The sequence below is a fragment of the Trachurus japonicus genome, unplaced genomic scaffold (assembly GCF_045865225.1).
Source record: "Trachurus japonicus isolate A0001 unplaced genomic scaffold, Traja_1.0 AP031100.1".
In the NCBI taxonomy this organism is placed as follows: Eukaryota; Metazoa; Chordata; class Actinopteri; order Carangiformes; family Carangidae; genus Trachurus; species Trachurus japonicus.
Window position 1 is genome coordinate 204,813 of NW_028221233.1, and position 15,897 is coordinate 220,709.

The 15,897-nt window shown below is 44.6% G+C and overlaps 1 protein-coding gene across 1 annotated transcript in view; it reads right to left on the bottom strand.

Moving 5' to 3' along the window:
* LOC146959757 (thyroglobulin-like) overlaps positions 1–9,775 on the bottom strand; it is a 46,233-nt gene extending 36,458 nt beyond the window's left edge. Inside the window, exons 1-10 of the mRNA XM_085772934.1 lie at positions 9,706–9,775; positions 7,614–7,722; positions 7,404–7,495; positions 6,570–6,725; positions 5,777–5,939; positions 5,394–5,500; positions 5,170–5,313; positions 4,208–4,399; positions 2,409–2,917; positions 783–1,173 (exon numbers count right to left, since the gene is read on the bottom strand). Coding sequence (XP_085629060.1) covers positions 783–1,173; positions 2,409–2,917; positions 4,208–4,399; positions 5,170–5,313; positions 5,394–5,500; positions 5,777–5,939; positions 6,570–6,725; positions 7,404–7,495; positions 7,614–7,722; positions 9,706–9,775 — 1,933 coding nt within the window. The remainder of the gene's footprint in view (positions 1–782; positions 1,174–2,408; positions 2,918–4,207; positions 4,400–5,169; positions 5,314–5,393; positions 5,501–5,776; positions 5,940–6,569; positions 6,726–7,403; positions 7,496–7,613; positions 7,723–9,705) is intronic.
* Between the last annotated feature and the right edge of the window lie 6,122 nt (positions 9,776–15,897).

The following is a 15,897-nucleotide window of genomic DNA, read 5'->3' on the forward strand; positions in this document are numbered from 1 at the left end:
TCACATTCACTTTTTGGAACCAGCACCGTGATAAACTTAAGCCCTGGTAAAACTCTATGGCCTGGACTACACGTATATGGATATTTTTTCAAGTGGATATTTTCGTCCTCGTTTTAAAAAAAAAACTCCACACCACAGAAATATCTCTGTCCATATGAAGAGGCAAAACTGAAAATGATCGCCTCTGAAGCCTCCAATGCCATGCCTGGCAGATAGGTGGCGATTAGCAAAATGGAAAATGCCACAGAAGGTTATGAGCATGCGCAGCCAAACGGTCCAGTGTGGCGTTTCTGGTGGATTTCAAACCATGGACGCTTGGGGCTATCCAGTAATATTGGGTGCAGCAGACGCCTTTGCGTACTGGTGGAATGCAGTTGATGCAACAACGTTACGTTCATGTGTAGAGCTGAGATGAGGCCTAAAAGTACAAAGCACACATAGATAGCCCGGTACATGTCGGCCATTGTTGTTGAGAACTGTTTTGCTTCCATGCATGTGCGAGCGGCTTGTCGCTAGGCGCTTGACGTCATCGCGTCAACACCAGCTCCGTTTAACATTGCTACACGGATCCACTCAATCGGATATTTTTTTATTTTTCCACTTTTTTATCCGTTTACAAATATCTCCGTTTTTGTGGGTAAAATCGCTGTGTGGTTGAGAGGCCCAACTGGACAGAAAAATGTGCGTTTAGGAATATATCGTATTCCTGTAGTCCAGGCCTATGTGCATATTGCATATTTTCTCTGTTGGTTTGAATTAAAACACCACTAGTCGTGACTTACAGCTGGCGGCGCCCCCTGCTGCTCCGGCGCTCGTCCTCTTCCCCTCGCCGTCCACGCAGAAGCAGCGCGAGCCGACGCACTGCAGCGGCAGGAAGTCCCCGTCCTCGGAGCACGCCGGGACGTAGATCTCAGCTCCGGCCGCCAGGTTTCCTTTCACCTGCTGCGCCGCCGCTCTCTCTGTCTCGCAGCGGGACGGGCAGCGAGGACGCCGGCCGGAGGAGGTCCGAGACCCGGGCACCTCCGACCCCTGAGGGTCAACGCACCAGCACGCTCCTCTCCAACACTGAACCTCCTGGTAACCACCGTCGGGCGAGCAGCTGGGAACAAAGATGGCCGCCGCGTCGCCGTCTTTGTCATCACCAGAGCAGGAGCGAAGGAGCGGATAGAGGACCTGGAAGAGGAGGAGGAGGGGGAGCATCATTCTGTGACCTCAGAACTCCTGTCAATCATCCGTCAACACTAAACAGGGCCTGAAAGTGGCGTACGTCACTTTCAACTCAAAGGTTGTGATCTATAAAAAACAAACTTGACGGGAGAATGTGCACAGCCCCAAGCAAACTCTGACCCATGTGTGTACACATGGTTTGGAGGAAAAGGGGAACTGGCGACACAGACGGCAGTGAACTGAAGTCAGATTGAAGAAATGTAGAGTCAGAAGGACAGTTGTTTTTATTATCGCCCTTCACCAGTGTTCAAATTACGGGGGAGTCGAGTTCCCCTGAAAGCCGACTTAGGGGGAGCTCTGAAATGTTGGTGATGCAAGGAAAGTGGCCTAAAGACATGGTGGTCCTTGGTTGTAAAACAGAATAGAACAACAAGAAAGTGACGTGATATGTGAGAGTGAGACGTAGGCCTATGTCGTTCACTTCAATTGACCTACCGCTCATAGGCATTCAAGGCTTAATTTGACTTGCCGATCGGAACCGGTACCTAATTGATTGACTCCGGGACTTCCCCTGTCAATCAAAATCTATAAATAAACTGCGAGTGATATAAAATATTATTTGTGCTTGTTCATTTCTCTTTGAAATTAGACTACTTATAGATCACAACCAATAGGTTTTTGGCACAAATAAGGAGGAAACCAGGAAAATAGTAAACAAAAGGTACTAAAGGACATAGAAACGCTAAGAGTAAAGTAATAATATTGTGGGCAGTTAACGTAGGTAATTGATATTTTCTGTTGTGCAGTGTTATTGATTAGGAGCGATACCTATGCTCATCAGTGGTTGTAGAGCCAGATCAGGGGACTTTAATCACGCATCACTGAGAAATCTCTTTTATCGTTCTTTTCTCACCTGCAGACAATATTCACAACAACGACAGAACAGGAGCACGCCAGGTTCCTTTACATGCAGACCTCATTCATGAGGTGGTTTGCACTGACCATCTATGGTTAAAAAAGGGTGTGTACAGGGCGGGACATGAAGCTGATTCAGGTGTGCACGTTTGTAGGCACACTGAGGGAAGTTTACTTGCAAGTGTGCGTACGCAGGGTTATATAAATCTGAATATTTTTTGGCGCACGTTAACTTTCACTTTTGGAGGCACATACACTTTTTGTAATGATCCTACGCACAGTTTTTATAAATGAAGTCCCTCATGCATGACCACCTGCAGTCTCACCTGGTCCAGGGATTCGTCCTGGGAGATGCTCAGTTCTCTCAGCGTTTGCTTCAGCGCCGACAGGAAGCTCTGATCCTCCAGGACTCTGCTGACCGACCGCACCAGGTCCCGGTTCTTCTGCAGGTTCTGAGAGGAGAGACGCTCCAGACCCAGAGCTCCTCGAGCCCCCACCTCGCCGCTCAGGTTGAAGGCCGCGGCGTTCTTCAGGAACTTCCCTCCAAACAGGTTCTCCTGCAGCATCCGGGGGGAGGAGGAGGAGGAGGAGCGCGCCAGAGCCTGCAGAGCCCCGCCCACCGAGGGGAAGAGACCGTGGAGGACGTCCACCATCTGAGACAGGAAGGAGGTGGGGTCCGAGTCCACGGGCAGGAGGAGGTCCCTCAGAGGACGGAGCAGGGAGGCGCAGGAGGAGGCGGGAAGTCTGATGGAGTTGGTGAGACGAGGAGGAGAAACAGGACCAGCGAAGAGACGGGACAGAGCCACTCGACGCTTAGAGGGACAGTCAGCTGGACCTGGAGGAGGAGAAGGAGAAGGAGGAACAGGAGGAGGAGGAGGAGGATTTGACTGTTATATACTGTGATATGTAACGGACGGTGCGGGTGCACTCATTCACCCATAACGGACGTGCAAACCCGACTGCCAAGTGGTCATTGATCTCTTGGCACAACGGTTTGCATCATCGCCCGCAACCCCCATTCCGACATCCCACACAACACTTAATTTTTAAATTTTTTTCCCCAAAAGAGTTTGCACTGGTTGGGTTTAGGCAATGATGAAAGAGAGTTGGTGGGACGTTCGCATGTCGGAATAGCAGTATGTTGGAATGGTGGGATGTCTAAATGGTGGGATGTTAAAGTGGTGGGATGTTGGAATGGTGGTATGTCTAAATGGTGGGATGTTGGAATGGTGGGATGTTGGAGCGGTAGGATGTCGGAGTGGTGGGATGTCTAAATGGTGGGATGTTTGAATGGGGGGATGTCGGAATAATGGTGGTATGTTGAAATGGTGGTATGTCTAAATGGTGAGATGTCGCAATGGTGGGATGTCGGAATGGTGGGATATCGGAATGATGGGATGTCTAAATGGTGGGATGTCGGAATGGTGGTATGTCTAAATGGTGGGATATTTGAATGGTGGGATGTCGGAATGATGGTATGTTGGAATGGTGGTATGTCTAAATGGTGGGATATCGGATTTGGTGGTATGTCTAAATGGTGGTATGTCAGAATGGTGGGATGTCTAAATGGTGGTATGTCTAAATGGTGGGATGTCAGAGTGATGGGATGTCTAAATGGTGGGATGTTGGAATGGTGGGATGTTGGAATGGTTGGATGTCTAAATGGTGGGATGTTGGAATGGTGGTAAGACTAAATGGTGGTATGTTGGAATAATAGTATGTCTAAATGGTGGGATGTTGGAATGACAGCATGTAACCGTGCGGGAAACCAGGGTTCGAACCCCACCTGGGGCAGTTTGTACCAAAACAAAGCACAGCGGGCCAGATAACATCGGCTACATAAGGGATAGTGACCGACGAGGTGCCGATTATCAGGAATTAATGGATGATGCGGAGCCGTGAACCGTTACCGTCTGTGCTCTGTTGTGTTGTTTTGTATTATGCCTTGGTTGTTGTATATGGATGGTGGATGGGTATTTGAGAGCCTCTATGTATGTCTGTTGTCATGACTGTATGTGCTTTTCGTTTTATGTTGGACCCCCTCAAAAACAAGATGGCTGCTCATCTCAAGGGGCTATCCATAAATTAAAAAAATAAAGAAACCCTTGCGTCTTGTCTGGTGAACACCCACCACAGTGCGGGGCGTCTCCGAGCCGCCGTGTCCCGGGCAGCTCTCTCCCTGCAGGGTCGACACACCAGCACTGCCCCCCCCTCTGACACTGGGTGGGGGTGAAGCCTCCTCTGATGTCACAGGACGGGACGAACACGCTGGACGCCGCCGTCGCTGCTCGCTGCTCCTCCTCGCAGGGGGACGGACCTGGGACAGACAGACAGACAGACAGTGTTATTAACCAGTTCAAACCTGTTCAAACAGTTGAAAACACTGGGGTCCTTGTAAAGAAGGCTCAGTCTAGGCTTTTCTTTCTTAGGAAACTTAGATCCTTTGACATTAGCCCAAGGCTGTAAGGCACCTTCTACCAGGGCATCCTGGCTAGTGTTTTATTTTACGCTGTTCTGTGCTGGGGAGGCAGTATATCCATTGACGACAAGAACAGAATTAATAAGATGATAAAGTGATTGATTGGTTTTAACCCAGATAAGCTTGAGGTAATAGTGGAGAAGAGAACAAGGACCAAGTTGAAAACAGTCCTTCTCTATGATAACCACCCACTCCACAATATATTTAAGGAGCTTGAAAGCTCCTTCAGTGAGCGGTTAGTGATGCCTCGGTGTTCTACTGAACGACTTAGACGCTCCTTTGTTCCTGCAGCAGTCAGATATTTTAACCACAAATAGCGGTTGTCTGTTGTTGTTGTTTTTTATCTTCTGGAGGTGTATATTTATTTATTTATCCTTGCCTATATTAATATCAATTTAAATCACTTGCTTTGAGCAGCCTACTCTCTCGTATGAAGTATCCAATCATGTTGATAAGTTTTGTGCAATGGTATGGAAATGTTTGTGTATATATTTGTCAAGTGGATGTATGTGTTTTTATTGGGTGGCAAATCAGTTTCCCCTTGGGGATCAATAAAGTTTTCTAATCTAATCTAATCTAAACCAGTTAGGACCAGTGAGTGACGTTACATCTGAAGCGTCCGGTGAGGGCGAGGCGAACTCCCAGCATCCTCCGCTGCAAGATCCTGTAGATGTTGGACTGAGAGAAGGAGCAACCAGAGGGCAGAGCGGAGAAGGCCGAGTCGTACACCTGAGACAGGAGGAGCTCCACACCTGGACGGGATCGACACACCTTCATCATCACCTTCATCATAACTACCACCATCATCATCATCATCATCATCACCATGTACCTGTGTCCTCCAGCTCGCGGCCTCGACTGTCTGAACAGAAACAGTAGGAGGAGACAAACGGGAACGTCTTCCTGAAACTGCTGAACGTCCCAAAGGCTTCTGGGAAACTGACACACACAGGTGAGACAGGTGATGGATGTCACTAGATTTACTTGGTACGGTTATTGTCAGAGAGATAATCACAGGTATTACGATTATCACGTTTATTATGCATGAATTAATCTCACAACAAATCAAATATAGTCCAAATATATTTACATTACTAATTATATTCTATCTATTAACATAGGACCAATTGTTTTGTTTTTTTTATTGCAAATGACAAACTAAAATTTAAATTCCTACTAATTCAGTGTTACATTAGGTGTGTCAGGTGAGTGTACCTGGTGATGGCGTGCAGCAGGTCGAGCTCGGTCCTGTCGGTAGTGTTGATGAATTTACACTGAACGGGCAGGAAGCGGCCGTCGGCTGCACACTGAGGGGGGGAGGTAGGAGAGCCGGGGGAGTGGAGCAGCCGCCGCTCCCTCACCTCACAGCTGCCAGGACCTGAAGGTCAGAGACAAACGCTCCTGGTTAGTGCTGCACTGCAAAAACTCAAAATCTTACCAAGAATATCTGTCTTACTTCTAGTCAAAATGTTATTTCTAGTCAAAAACTCAAAGTACTTGTAAATTCTTTTAACTAATTTTGAAAATGTAATTGGTTTTTTTTTGGTTTTTTTGTTTGTTCGTTTGTTTTGTGTCTTTAATAAATGTGACTATGTGTTGAAACTATGTGCTGTCATTCTTGGCCAGGTCTCTCTTGCAAAAGAGATCTTGGATCTCAATGGGAGAAACCTAAAGGTTATAATAATAATAAAAAAACTTAAAATAAGACTTTTCACAAAGAGTAGCTTGTTCTTTAGACAATTTTTACTTCTTTTAAGCATATTTTTTACTTGAAATAAGTAGAAAAATCTGATAGTTTCTTTCTTATTATGAACACAAAAAACGTGCTTTCACTGGCAGATTTTCCTTCTTATTTCAAGTGAAAACTAGTTTGAAAACAAGTTAATTTGTAGGTGATGAGTCTTATTTTAAGTGGAAAGAGCTTAATTTTGACAGATAAATATTCTTGGAAAGATTTTGTTTTTTGCAGTGTGGGGTCAGAGGTCAGAGGTCAGGTGTGTGTACGTACAGCGCTCAGGCGTCCCGTTCTGTCGGGTCCCGTACAGCTCCATCCCGTCCTGGTCCACGCACCAACACTGCCCCCTGCTGGAGTCACACTGCACCGACTCATACTCACCTGAGGGGGCGCAGGTGAGCACCGCCTGCAGCTGACAGGGGGAGGGGCCTGAAGACAGACAGGTGAGGACACACGACACAGGCGTCTCTCAGTTTTTAAGACTCAGCTTGATTCATGTTATGTCCTCTTCCTGTCCCCTATCTATCCTCTACCTCAGTGGCTCTCGAAACTTTTTACATCAAGGACCCTAAATTAACACAAATTAGACTACAGACCCCCATTCGACAACATTTTGAAGCAAACACCAGAAATATACAAATATTTGTTTTGAGACTGAAGAACATAACAGAGGTTGATTGCTCTGTGTGTGTGTTTTATGTGTATTTATTGGTATTGTATGTTTTTATGTATTTTGGATGTCCTGGCTGCAAATCAATTTCCCAACTGGGACAATAAAGATAACTTTGAAACTTTGAAACTTTAAACATTACTTTTTATAGTTAATGTATGTTCAAATGAGGACCAATGGCGTGACATTTTGGAAATCGTGTAGAGAAATTTCTGGGAAAAACTGGTACAACTTCTCCAAAAACACTTCAACATTTCTAGAAAAAGTGGTAAAATTCTAAAAGAAAAAAAAAAGAAAAAGGAAAAAATAAATAAATAAAAAATTCTAGAAAAAAGTGGTAAGATTTCTTTTTTTTTTGTTGCCTTTTTACTTGACAGCCATAGTAGAGATAGACAGGAAAGTGTCATCCTGTGATTCATGACGTCACAGTAACTCACAGGACGGAGCAGAGCTGCTGGTTCGAGTCCCGACGACCTCTTGACCTTCAGCATCGACGCACCAACACTCCTGACCACTGCACTGCACCGGCCTGCACACACACACACACACACACACACACACACACACACACACACACACACACACACGTCATGACATCACAGGCTTCAGCGTGACCCATGTGCTGTGATGTCATCATCGACACTCACCTGAACCGGCCGTCCTCCGTACAGTGAGGGGCCGCACCCTGTTGCTTGGCAACGGCCACGCCCCTCAGCAACTCGCATTGGCTCAGGCTCTCCGAGTCCAGCTGGTACTCTGCACGACATCGACGTGACAACAACAGCGACATCATTTTATATAACACTTGTTAAAATGTTTTTTGTGTTCATCTTTTTTGTGTCATTGTTGTGTGAGCTACTGGACTAACTTGAATTTCCCTGCTAGGGATGAATAAAGTATTCTCTATCTATCTCTATCTATCATCAGTAAGCTGTGACATCATGAGGGTCAGAGTCACAGACAGGAGCGACATCATGCAATCAAGGTGGTTTTATTTGTATAGCCCATTTTTACAAACAGTTTGTCTCAAAGGGAAAGCAGATTTAACATTTAAAAGCTAAGTTTGAGTCTCCGGAATTAACATTGAAGATATCAACAACGTCTTTCTACATTTTAAATAGTTGGATATTTCATTCAAGATATCTGTAATTCAGTTTTGCCTCTTGTCAAAAAGAACATTTCAGATCTACAACTTTATTCTTCCTAGGACAGACAACGTCACTTTTGCCGTTCATGTGTATGGGGTTTGTCATTACAGATATCTACAGTTCAGTTGCAGATATCCACTATGTGAATTACAGATATCTGTAACTGAATTACAACTATTCCTAATTCCAGTTACAGATATCTACAACTTCATTTGGCCTAGTCAAAACTTAATTACAGATATCTGAAAAGGGACATGTAGATATCTTTAATTGAGGTGAATTAAAGATATCTAGAACTGGAATTATGACTAGTCAGAAGCAAACTGTAGATATCTCAAACTGGAATTAGTACTAGTCGTAATTCAGTTACAGATATCCGTAACTCACATAGCGGATATCTGCAACTGAATCATAGATATCTGTAATGATAAACCCCATACACATGAATGGCAAAAGTTACGTCATTTGTCCTAGGAAGAATGTAGTTGTGGATCTGAAATGACAATTGTGGATAGGAAGAATGTACAGTAGTTGCAGATATCTGAAATGTTCTTTTTGACTAGACAAAACTGAATTACAGATCTGCAACACATATCCAGTCTGGCTTTTAAATGTTAAAATGGCTTGACATATTAGATGGCATCATAACAACATCCTCTGTCCTTAGACCCTCACATCTACTGAGGAAAAACTCCATAGAAAACCCTTTTAACAGGGAAAACCAGGAGAAACCTCAGGGTGAGCAACAGACGTGACATAGATGTTGCATACAGACAAGACAACAGGTGATGAACTGCAGCGTCACAGTCGGACACTGTTCAGTTTGTAGTCACACAGATTATACGATATCATATTTAAATTTAAAGGTACATTGTGTAGGAATTACTCCCATCTAGTGTTGTGGTTGTATATCGCAAGCAACTCAGTCGTATTTTTCATGCTGCATTCACGTGAAATCGGTTAGATGGCAGACGGACGACAGCCGCTGCACGTAACGGCATAAACAAGCCTCTATGTAAACAAGTGGTCCGTCAGCACGAGGCAACACAATACACGTGACAATATGTTGTCATGGCGATGTGGTATTGTTTTACCGTCTTTCTCTGGACTTCTGTGACTAAAATGACATCTGGTTTGTTGGCGACGGCCGTCTGCCCGACTGCAGGTGAATGCAGCATCAGTGTAACGCTCCGTTCCTCCTCACTGCGTTACCGCGGTGACTTTTCACAGACGCCACCTCGACCTGAGCCGACAGCTCTTAATTAATTATTAATTAATGAATGAAAAATGTACTTTTGAACAAAATAATCAATTTTCGTGAATAGATAACAGGAGAAGTTACACAATGTCCCTTTAAATATAAAGAAGAGATTCTCTGAAACAAACAGAGACACTGATTCATGTGGATCCATCCGCCGCTGAAAATAGTCCCGACCAGCAACACTCTGCTTCCTCTTAGAGTCAGAAACTTCCTGTTTACATTAAACTCTACATCTACAGTAAGAAGCACAGAGCTCACACTCACACACACACACACACACACAGACACACACACACACACACACACACACACACACAGGTAGCTGCTTACCTGAGGCTTTGCCGTGCAGCAGCTCCAGGCAGCAGAGCAGGATGCAGGTGATGCCGAGCAGCCGAGCCATCGTCTCCGTGGTGACGGGCCGAGCGTCTCTGCCCCGGTTTATAAACCTGCAGACCTGCTGAGTCAGCATGAGGAGGACACCTGCACCCCCCCCCCTCCCACCTCCCCCCCGCCCTCTTCTCCATCCTCCTCTGTGCACGCTGGTGGAACCACGAGTCCTTGAACGCCACTCAGGGGGGGGGGCGGCAGCGAGGCGCGAAGCCCTCTGATTGGACGAGAGGCCCTCGAAGACGCTGATGTTTTCACTGCAGAGACCTGAAGACGTTTCACCTGACCACCAGGTGACACACACTGCAAAAACTCAATATCTTACCAAGAATATTTGTCTTATTTCTAGTCAAAACAAATCTCATTATACCTAAAATATATTTATACATAGTTATACATAAAAAGCAGCTTGTTTTTAGACACTTTTTACTTCTTTCAAGCAGATTTTCATTTGAAATAAGTAGAAAAATCTGATAGTGGAGCAAATTTTTCTTTCTTATTACAAGCACAAAAAACTTGCTTTCACTGGCAGATTTTTCTACTTATTTCAAGTGAAAATTAGTTTGAAATAAGTGAAAATGATCTAAAATCAAGATAAGTTTCAGGTGATGAGTCTTATTTTAAGTGGAAAGAGATTAGTTTTGACTTGAAATGAGACATTTTGACAAGAAATAAGACAAATATTCTTGGAAAGATTTAGAGTTTTTGCAGTGCAGGCAGGGCGGTTTACATGAGGGGGCTTTACATGACATCATAAGAACGTCCTCTGACCTTTGACCCTCACATCCACTGAGGAAGAACTCCCTTAAAGGAATAGTTCACAAAAAAATGAGATTCAGTCATTATCGACTCCCCCTCATGCTGATGAATACTCTGGAGTAGGTTTTTATTCCTCAAAGGTCATCTGGAGACCCGGGAGGCCGGTTCCTAGTCCAACCAGAACTTTATATGAGAGTAATAATAGGGCCCGACACAAAAACTAAGTCCATAAAACTACACAACAACCATTTAATATTCCTCCACACTGCTCGTCCACTGCAATCCAAGTGTGCTGAAGGGAGATAGTCCAGAGTTTACTGGAAACTACCTCAATTAGGACATTTTTACAACCTAAACAGTCCTGTGTTGACTTTGCCTGGGGAGCGCTCTCACGTTTACATCGCTCAGTGTGTTTACATGCTCAGCTAAATGCTCAGCTCCATTTGAGCGTCCTGTCGGACTTCTGTCCTTGTGCCAGTTTACATGCAACAGAGAAGATCAAATAACTGACAGTGTCCTCCTCAAAATGGGCGTGGATATGCATCGGGTCAGTGAGTTAATACGGACTCCTTTCTGTTGACTTTTCTGTCACAGAATAAAAAAAATGGAAATAAATAACTTAGAGTTCTCAACTTCAGTTGCCGACCGGGTTTCAGCCTACATGAATGAAATGTCCTCAATCAGTGCTTTTTAAAATGTCTTTGCCTGGTTCAGGCCGGGTTCTACTTTGTGTCATTTTATCTGTTGTGGAGCATGTGCACATGCATGGTCCAGTTTAACTCTAATTAAGAAGAAAAACGGTTTCCAATCAAATTAGGTAAGGTAGACTAAGGCAATAATTTGTTTTTTTCAAGTGTGATGTAAACGTAGTGACTGACACTGTGCGTCAAATTAACTGTCATTTTGTGGTCATTGCATTATGTTGGCTTATTGTCTCTATTCTTTTGTGTCACTGTTGTTGTATGTGCTTTTATTGTCTATATTTTAATGTTATACTCCCCCTCTCCCTTGCCCTTAGGAGGTCTTTCACCTCCTACCAGGCCATTGCCTTATTAAGAATGTATTCTTAGCAATTCTTGCCTGGTAAAATAAAGGTTTATACTTTACTACTACACAGAACCAGAAGCTGTTTGATGTCACACACACAGTCGACAGGTGACAACACAGGAGAATCTGACTCATTTTACACCAAGGTACAAAAGGAATACTTCTTGAAAAATGAAAAGAGGAAGTGATAGTAGACAGAAAGACCGTGAACGCACCGTCCCAGTTTGACAGTAAGTGTCTCCATCACCAGCTGTGTCACCGCTCAGTCCACTCACCACCATGAGGACCACTTTGAAGATTTGCAGCTTCATGCTGCTGCTGGCTGGTAGGTCCTCTTGTGTGTTTGTGTGTGCATAATTATTGATTGATTGATTGATTGATTGATTGATTGATTGATTGATTGATTGATTGATTGATTGATTGATTGATTGATTGATTGATTGATTGATTGATTGATTGATTGATTGATTGATTCTCCTGAAGTGAAGTCTGTTTCAGTTTCCTGTCACATTAACAGAGAACATTTGAAAAAAGAACCAAAAAACATTACAGTAAAGGGATAGTTCAACATTTTGGCAAATTGGCCCATCACCATAATCCCTATAGTCATAGCAGTAGGTTTGTTACCTTTAATTGTCGGTGCAAGCTGTTTGTAGAACGGCGGAGCAGAGCCGTGAGCTGCTCAGAGCTACGCTACGGAGGCTCATTATGGGATTTCTTGGTTTCCCTCATCAAACTCATCGAATACACAATCCAACAACTCCACAACGCTCTGGTGGACAAGTTGTGAGCTGCACATTCACCACGCTATGAGATAATAACACAACGTTACCACACAGAGTTGTTGTAGAGGGAAATACAGAGACTGATGATGAAAAACTGTCCCTGAAGGCAACGTGCATCAGTGGTTTTGCATGAATTTACCTCTAAAACAACTCTGTCTGGTAACGTTGTGTTCCTCATTTTTGTGTTGTTGCCTCTGGTTTAAATAAAAGTCACTTTCTGTGTGTGTGTGTCTGTGGGTGCAGGTGCTGTGGGTCAGAGTGTGAACTATTCAAGTCCTGTCTGTGGTGTTAGAGGATCGACTGTCACCCTCCCCTGCTCCTTCACTCCTCAGTCTGAGAGGAACGGAGAACCGGTCTCAGTGAACATCATCAGAGTCGTCTGGTGCATAGATCATCCTATTTGTCACCGTGTGACTCCGTCTGTGTTCGACAGTGAGTCACGGACCAACAGGCCCATCGACCGTCGCTACAGTTACCTGGGAGACAAGGAGGGAAACTGCACTTAACAGATCACAGACGTACAGGAGAAAGACGAGGGAAGGTTTTACTTCAGGATGGAAGCTAATGATAGCAGAGCACACTTAGTCTAGTACGAAGAGGGGGGTATCATGCACCCCCCGGAAATATACTTCTAACCAGTGTTTCTAGATTGGAAAAAATGTGTAGAAAATGATGAGCTATGTTAAAAAGTTGTCAGAATGTCCCATGTATCATTTTTATGCAAATTAGTGCCGCCATTATCGAAAAAACCTAATTTCACTATATCTCAGCCAATATTGCAGATATCTGAACAAATAAGGTGTCTAGACCCATGTTTTGGGGGTCAGAGATCACAATAAAACTATTCATAAAGTGATCACATGTTGGTGGCATGCTTGTAAGCAAACCTAACCCTTTTACCAATTACAAGACGCCAATATTGGAGATACCAAATAAGGTGTCTAGACAGAGGTTGTTGTGTGTTTAACCAAGGTTTATTTGGATCAAACATCATAATAGAACTCTTGTTGATGTGACCACTCTTCTCTTTCCCATGCCAGATAAACAGTCAAGTAAATGGTTCTCCACTATGCATCACTCATCATCGTTTTCACTGAAATCTTCAAAGTTAAACTCATCCTCTCCTTCCTCTTTCTCCTCCTCTTCCTGTTCATGCTCTCAAGTGTCATGGGGATCAACCAGTGAAGTTGGTAGGATAGGACCACAGGACCACACCGGTTTCAACACTCCTTCATCAGTCTTCATCCATCCCTGCCCCTCATCATAGGGTTTTGGTTTTTCCAGAATAGGTTCATCAGCTCGCTTGGCGACACGGTAGTTCACACGTCAGGCATGTGGCTTCAGAGCAGAGTGGCACGGAGGAAGGCGAACCAGGTCAACCTTAGACTTGTAAGTGAGTTTCTTGTCCTCCCCCACCATGTTGCGGAGCAACTTGGCACGGACAACATCCACTGAAGACTCACAACTCTGTCCAGACATCAGACTGGTGAATTGCTCCAACTGCCTCAGCACCTCAGGCTTGACACTCTAGCAGTCACTGAGTTGACTGAATACGTGAAACCTGTGATTCTTCTTCAAGGGCCCCACCTTCCTTCTCCCTTTGATGGCACTGGTACAGTCTTCTCCACAGAACACATAGAACCCAAGAAGAGTGGTGCGGTGGTCTTCTCCCAGGGATTCTGCAGTACTACTACTGCCTGGCTTCCAATGCACCTGTCCCCACTGATGTTGAGATGGACGTGTTACAGTACGAGCAGAAGCTGTGGGCAAGGCTGCTACAGCTGACTTCATCAGACCCCTACAGTGTGAAGATCCAGGAAGCTTCTCAACATCTCTGAGCTTGCAGAATCCCTGGGAGAAGACCACCGCACCACTCTTCTTGGGTTCTATGTGTTCAGTGGTGAAGACTGTACCACTGCCATGTATATATTTTTGGCTTTTTCATGCCTTTATTTGACAGTACAGTTGAGAGAGACAGGAAATAGGGAGGCAGAGAGAGGGGGAATGACACGCAGGAAAGGGCCGTCAGATGTGGGATTCAAACCAGGGCCGCCTGCACGAGGACTATAGCCTCAATATATGGGGCGCCTGCTTAACCCACTGCGCCACTCGACGCCCCGGAAGGTGGGGCCCTTGAAGAAGAATCCCCGATTTCACGTATTCAGTCAACTCAGTGACTGCTAGAGTGTCAAGCCTGAGGTGCTGAGGCAGTTGGAGCAATTCACCAGTCTGATGTCTGGACAGAGTTGTGAGTCTTCAGTGGATGTTGTCCGTGCCAAGTTGCTACGCAACATGGTGGGGGAGGACAGGAAACTCACTTGCAAGTCTAAGGTTGACCTGGCTCACCTTCCTCCGTGCCACTCTGCTCTGAAGCCACATGCCTGACGTGTGAACTACCGTGTCGCCAAGCGAGCTGATGAACCTATTCTGGAAAAACCAAAACCCTATGATGAGGGGCAGGGATGGATGAAGACTGATGAAGGAGTGTTGAAACCGGTGTGGTCCTGTGATCCTATCCTACCAACTTCACTGGTTGATCCCCATGACACTGGAGAGCATGAACAGGAAGAGGAGGAGAAAGAGGAAGGAGAGGATGAGTTTAACTTTGAAGATTTCAGTGAAAACGATGATGAGTGATGCATAGTGGAGAACCATTTACTTGACTGTTTATCTGGCATGGGAAAGAGAAGAGTGGTCACATCAACAAGAGTTCTATTATGATGTTTGATCCAAATAAACCTTGGTTAAACACACAACAACCTCTGTCTAGACACCTTATTTGGTATCTCCAATATTGGCGTCTTGTAATTGGTAAAAGGGTTAGGTTTGCTTACTAGCATGCCACCAACATGTGATCACTTTATGAATAGTTTTATTGTGATCTCTGACCCCCAAAACATGGGTCTAGACACCTTATTTGTTCAGATATCTGCAATATTGGCTGAGATATAGTGAAATTAGGTTTTTTCGATAAGGGCGGCACTAATTTGCATAAAAATGATACACGGGACATTCTGACAACTTTTTAACATAGCTCATCATTTTCTACACATTTTTTCCAATCTAGAAACACTGGTTAGAAGTATATTTCCGGGGGGTGCATGATACCCCCCTCTTCGTACTAGACTAACTACACTGGACCAGAAGGAGTGAATGTTAAAGTTGTTGGTGAGAGAATCAATGACCTCATTCTGACACTGACATGAAGCATTAAAGGGATAGGTCAACATTTTGTCAAATTGGGCCATCCCTATATTCATAGCAGTATAGGTTCGTTAGCTTTCATTGACGGTGCAAGCTGTTTTTAGAACGGCGGAGCAGAGACACGAGGCTGCTAAGCTAACGCAACAGAGGTGCATGGTACTTTCGTTTTTCCCTCATCAAACTTATTTTGATAAGGGAAAAGAAAAAGCAGTGAGAGCTCTTATCAGTTTCCCGATGATCAAACAAACATGCACGATCACCTGTTCAACAAGATCCATTCTCTGCGTAGTTCAGCGATTTTGACTTAAACCCTCCGATTGGCCGATTGGCAATCCAACAA